The 6,266-nt window shown below is 45.3% G+C and overlaps 1 protein-coding gene across 1 annotated transcript; it reads right to left on the reverse strand.

Annotated features, from left to right (window-relative positions):
• Positions 1 to 208: 208 nt before the first annotated feature.
• LOC137887039 (transcription factor 7-like 2) lies at positions 209 to 5,518 on the reverse strand (the record flags this gene model as incomplete). The annotated part of the gene is made up of 6 exons (XM_068729811.1): positions 4,814 to 5,518; positions 4,406 to 4,475; positions 2,533 to 2,639; positions 2,368 to 2,387; positions 1,468 to 1,605; positions 209 to 336 (listed from the first exon to the last, which is right to left on the reverse strand). Coding segments are annotated over exons 1-6 (646 nt in total), but the record flags the coding sequence as incomplete, so codon positions are not given.
• Between the last annotated feature and the right edge of the window lie 748 nt (positions 5,519 to 6,266).

Below are 6,266 nucleotides of genomic sequence, written 5' to 3' on the forward strand. Positions count from 1 at the left end.
TGAAATAATAATAATAATAATAATAGAAACCAGTACGAGGGATAGAAGCAGACCAGCACTGAGCAAGTTCACCCACAGGACTGAAGCTGCTTTTTTACATTGAATATCGCTTTGCATGAAAAGGATTCATCTGAAGGAGTCACCTTGGACTGACTATTTTCTATTCCACAAACTGAACGACGTCTCAGAAACATAACGGACGGACTACTGGCCTCCCTCGAGGACGGACTACTGGACTCCCTCGAGGACAGACTACTGGCCTCCCTCGAGGACGGACTACTGGACTCCCTCGAGGACGGACTACTGGCCTCCCTCGAGGACGGACTACTGGCCTCCCTCGAGGACACACACGGAGACAGAACCTGCGTTACATTCACACCAGCAAACACACCAAACACACCTTTTTTTTCCCCCTGCAAGTCTCCCAGACCTATAGTTTCCGATCCATCCACAACCCCCCCCCCCCCCCCCCCCCCCCCCCCCTCCCAAAACCACTATGCTCAGCCCTTTCAAGTGGCAGGTAGTCGGGGGCCTGATGCGCCGCTGCCGCCTCGCAACCGGCGTCCTAATTACAAGGAGAGCAGCAACAAGTGAGCATTGTGTGGAGTCTCCGAGACACCCGGGGAAGAAAGAAAGTGCTCTTTATCTTACACCCCCCCCCCCCCCTCTCAACAAAAAACAATCTCTGAGAGGCTGTGTGGTTGGAGAGGAAGAGGAGGGAAGAAGAAGAAGATGATGATGAGGGGTGAAGAAGAAGAAGCGGAGAGATGTTGATGAGCGACGCGTAAGCGGCACAACGCCACGCCGGATGTGTCGCGTTATGCAACGACGAGGGTTGAGATGTTTTTAGGAGATAAAGAGAACGCTCTCTCTCTCTCTCTCTCTCTCTCTCTCTAGTAGTAGTAGTAGTAGTAGTAGTGGTAGTAGTACTTGTTGTAGCAGTACTTTATTCAGGTTATAGTCTCAATCACCAGGTTTTTGACTGAATACCTCCATATGGTTATTGTGATGATGTGATGGTCTCACATGAATAGAATATCCACGTCTGACCCGGCCCTGTGAAGAACAGGCTTAGGGAGAATGTGATTCAAACATGCGCCTCTCACACAAACACAATGCAACCGCTCACACGTAATACTGAGACCCAAACAAGCGGAGCTACTGTCGTCTGCTCTTTCCATGAAAAAGCCCAAAGCGCTGCAAGCGTTATTCAGGAAGTTGAAAATCCAACAAGAGGGCGGGGCTAATATACACAACGCAAGTATAAAAAGCCACTTATAGTCGAAGCGGGTGCATAAAGGGTTCCCTTCATGCATCTGATCTCACTTCAGAGGACGTAACGTTGAAGTGAAAGTGTATTTAGCTGGACACTGAATAAATAAAGACAAAGAATACTTTCACTAGGAGATAGTCTGTAACAATAGCCCCACTTATGTTTTGTACCATTTAAAACCTCCCGTGACCCACCGCTGGGTCTGGACCCACACGTTGAAGAACACGGCGGTGTGACTCACGTCTTTTGTGACCGCAGCAGATTCCTCATCCACCGGGCCGACGGGACGCCGTGACGTCATAACCACGCGCCTCTCGTCTGTCAGAGCGGCGCTTGATTCGGGGGAACAAGGGCCAATGAAAATGAATGAGGTCACCAGCGCTCACGTCGGGCGGAATAGTCCGCCTGTCCGTGAACGATGGCTCTCAGGGCCGACTTGAAGGGACTTTAGGGTTCATCGTTTGGGGGGACCGTGAAAAGGAGCGTTACTGTTTTTAAAAAACCTGAAATAAATCCACCGTGTTTCTTGGGCGTTAATCCACAGAAGTCACGTCAATCATTATAGATCTCAATCACACAACTATAAAGAAGCATAACTGCAAAAAAAAAACAAAAAAACAAGCAAAACTATTATGAGGAAATGCAGGAACCGGTTGCTGACATGAATCTACTTGATTTATCCACGAAGGAGCCATTTAAAAACATCTGGATATTGATTTTAAAACAGTAAAATGTTAAAAATATTACTTTCAAGGCAACAGATCGCAGATCTAAAAGAGAAGACGTCCATAAAGGCTGATAAAGTGAAAGTTTACAAATCTGCAAGACCAGATGCACAACTAATAAAATGCAAATTATGCGGAAAATCCCCGAAGAAACATTTACGACTTTATCCAAAAATAACATGAAAAGAGCAAACAGCCAGCGCTCTGTGGTTGGTCGTGTCCACGCCGTCTCTCTGTGTGATGCTGTGGACTTCTGGCTACTGAGGACCTCTTTGCTTAAACACACTAGCCACACGGCCACCAGACCCTGGACCGCTTCCATCCCTGAGTGTATGTTTTCTGTTCCCTGTTCGGCGTTGGACTTGATACCAGAGGAACACGAACAGCAGCTGAAGAAACACAAACTCGTGCGGGAGTTCCAGAGTGGGACCCCCCCCCCCCCCCCACCACCACCACCACCACCACCACTCAGCAAACCAACAACGGAGCAGCCGGCGGGAGGGTGAGACAGAGGAAAAAAAAAGGTGGACTTACAGACGGAGACACCGAGCTGTTGGGGAGGTAGGGGTCCGGCAGCATCAGGAACGGATAGCCCGGGTACGCCGGCGTCTTGTACATGCCTCCATCTTGCTGCTTCGACACTGCCGGTGAACAAACAGACGAGAGTCACACACTGAGCAACTTCAAGAGTGATGTAATAGTGACACTTCGTAAGAGGTCGTTTTTTCTGTCATTCTCTGAGCAAAATCTTGTGATCTGGTGTGCGACTGGACGGGTATCAGCGTGGTGTCATTTTAAACGTGATTTAAATTGACATGTAAAACAAATGTACAAAAAGAGTAAAATAACAAACAAAAAACACCCTGATACTTACTCCCACTGCACTGCGATAAGATGTGTGCGCCGCAGAACAAAAAGAAAACATCCAAAACCAAAAAAAGAACGTGCAAACAAAAAGTAGGCCGACTGTTCACAAGCGTTGTTGTTGGTTATTTCATGTTGTATCCTTGTGTGAGCGCGGACCACAATACTCAAAGACAAAAAGCGCGACAAGCATCACCTCGTCTGAGAGGCGTGAACTCCCAGAGCCTATGTGCTAATTCATGTCCCACCACCACCACCACCACCACCAGCAGCAGCAGCAGCAGCACCAGCAGCAGCACCACCAGCAGCAGCAGCAGAGGCCCCTCAGTGGGTCAGCTGGAACTGGGTTACACCTGGTCGGTATGACACAACTTTTATTCCTACCGCTCCAACCCCGTCACCAAAAAAGGTGCCAGAACTTTTTTTTTTTTTTTTTTTTGGGACGTGTACGTAATCCAAGCATTCAATCAGAATCATTCAGGGATGTTCTAAAATTCTTCTCTGTGGGTTTGTTTGTTTTTTTTCTTCCTAAAATATCCACATTTGACGTAAGATTTTTTTTGGGGGTTTTTTTGCAGAAAGGAACGCCATGTTTAGAAGCGACTGGAGTCAGTTACACGGGTTAAAGCGCGGCCTCCATCGACGGCTGTAATTAAAAGCGCCATGGCGTACACTGCTCTACACTGCTCTACACGGGCCTTATTGTAGGGAGGCAGACGTGGGTTTGCTCTGTTCTTTTTGGGTGGTAAACCTCCAGCAAAAAAAAAAAAATATATAATAATAATAATAAACCTCTCAAGGGCCCTGGTTGACCCCACTTTTGGCAAAGTCTGGCAAAAAAGCTTACACTGAGAAAAAAGAAAAATGTAAAATAACAAAAGGCTGCAAATCTAAAGTGTATTTAGACATGTGAGCAGAGGGCAGAGCGTGCTGCTATGAAGACGACGATTTAAAAGCGATACGAGCAAAAGAGCACAAAATGTCACTCGATTAGTCGACTAATCGGTTGCTTTGGTTTGTTTTTTTCATGCTGTTAATAATTAATCAGCTCGTCACGCTTTCCAGACTTTAAAGTTGAAAGCTTTTTCGAGTGATTCTCTGCGGAGTAAACTCAGCTCCACAGATCCACTGGTGAACTCGTGTAAATGGACATTTGATTAAAGCAGTATACTCTGTGTGTGTGACTGTCATGCTAGAATAGAAACACAGGAAATGTAACCCCCCCCCCCCCCCCCCCTCCCCACCCACTGATAGATGTGATGGATAAACCAGAGAGCTGCGGACATCTTTTGCAGTGTGCACCTGAAGACAAACTCTTTGAAGTTGCTTTAAATGCTGCAACACGTGTCCTCGTCCTTACTTTGACACAGTAGGAGGGGAGGGGAGGGGAGGGGAGGGGAGGGGTCTTTTTTTCCTTTATCACTTCTCAGATAGTAGTGGCTCCAGAGTGTGTAAATGTGTGTGTGTTTTTTGGGGTGTGTGTGTGTGTGTGTGTGTGTGTGTGTGTGTGTGTGTGTGTGTGTGTGTGTGTTTCTTCTCTTACCTCCGTCGAGATGCTCCCGGTGTTTTTCTGGGAAGCCCCTCTGCTCGCCCTGCTGTCCCCGTCTGACCGCCTGGAAAGGGACCGACAACAAAACACGGGGGGAGGTCAGATACTCCCCAGAATAATACAGAACATGAAGCCAGAAGAAGAAGAAGGAAGAAAAAAAAATGACCACGAGAGTGTCAAAAAGAGCGACTTCAAAGCACATCATACTTTAACGTGTGTTTACAATGTAACCAACACGAATAGCGCTGCTGCTTCTTCTTCTTCTAAGGTTTAATTCATGTCAGCAGCGTATACTATTAAAAACAAACAAGCTTTTTTCTCACACACTCTTTCCGCGTTTTATCCACACTCTCTCTCTCACACACACACACACACACACACACACACTCCGTGCCAACCTACCGCTGCGTGCGGACTCTGATTTATTTCCGACTCGTTCACCAGAGAGGACTTGAGGTCGGCCAGGTCTCGCTCCGTGAACGCGTTTTCTTGTATTTTCTCCTCTTGCTCTCCTTCGTCTTTGAACGCAATCATCTCATCGTTCGCTCCCAGGTCGTCCCCGCCGCCGCTGCTGAGCTGAGGCATGTCTGCTTCTCCTCCACGTCCCCTTGCGATGTATATATATATATATATATATATGTGTGTATATATATATATACACACACTTTGAAGAAATAACACCCCACCCCCCAAAAAAATGAAATAAAAAAAAGTAGAAATAAAGAGAAGAATGACGCGACTTCTCTTCTGTTAAATGTCCTCAGTGTGTTGCGCCTCCGAAGTGTCCAAAAGCCCTCCGCCGCATACAAGGGGAGCAGAAGAAAAGGAAAAAGTTGAGATGTGTCGTCCCCCCGGCTGGCTGCTTTGGTGGAGCACTAATGTTTCCCTACAACAGCAAACAGCTCATTTGAGCCCCAACTGCAAAGGCTTGAGGAGTCCCGACGATCAAAGGGCGCCGACCCGGATGATTGACAGGTCCGATGACTTGTTGGGGGTTCGTGCGCGATTGTTTCGGCGGAGAGCCGAGCCCTTCTTAAAGAGACATCGCCTCCCATGAGCTCGCGCTCAACGGGCGTTATTCATGACTTCCAGGAGGCGTGTTTCACGCCGTGCGCGCTCAACCGTGGCACCAGAAACAAAACAAAAAACTTCTTCACTAGAGGCACCCAAAAACACACACACGTGTTCTCCGAATGTGTCGATAGAGAAGCTGCAGGTAAGATGTTAAGACCGGTAGTTTTTGGTTCGATGTTGTGGTCAGGACGGCTCATTGCAATGATGTGCTCTGGTTTGAGGAAGTAGAACGTGTTGTTTTTTCTTCCTTATTTCCAGTGATGGACTGTTAAGTTAAGTTAGTTTAGTCTAGTTTAGTTTAGTTTAGTTAAGTTAAATTAAGTCTAGTTAAGTTTAGTTAAATTAAATCTAGTTTAGTTAAGTTTAGTTTAGTTAAGTACATTAAATTAAGTCAGTTTAGTTAAGTTTAGTTTAGTTAAGTCTAGTTTAGTTAAGTTAAATTAAGTATAGTTTAGTTAAGTTTAGTTAAATTAAATCTAGTTAAGTTAAGTCTAGTTTAGTTAAGTTAATTAAATTAAGTCTAGTTTAGTTAAGTCTAGTTTAGTTAAATTAAGTCTAGTTTAGTTAAGTTAAATTAAGTCTAGTTAAGTTAAATTAAGTCTAGTTTAGTTAAGTTAAATTAAGTCTAGTTAAGTTAAATTAAGTCTAGTTTAGTTAAGTTAAGTCTAGCTTAGTTAAGTTAATTAAATTAAGTCTAGTTTAGTTAAATTAAGTCTAGTTTAGTTAAGTTAAATTAAGTCTAGTTTAGTTAAGTTTAGTTTAGTTGATATGGACATCACAG

This window comes from Cebidichthys violaceus, unplaced genomic scaffold (genome assembly GCF_023349555.1).
Source record: "Cebidichthys violaceus isolate CVI_PGR_0920_01 unplaced genomic scaffold, fCebVio1.0.p SCAF_470, whole genome shotgun sequence".
NCBI lineage: Eukaryota > Metazoa > Chordata > Actinopteri > Perciformes > Stichaeidae > Cebidichthys > Cebidichthys violaceus.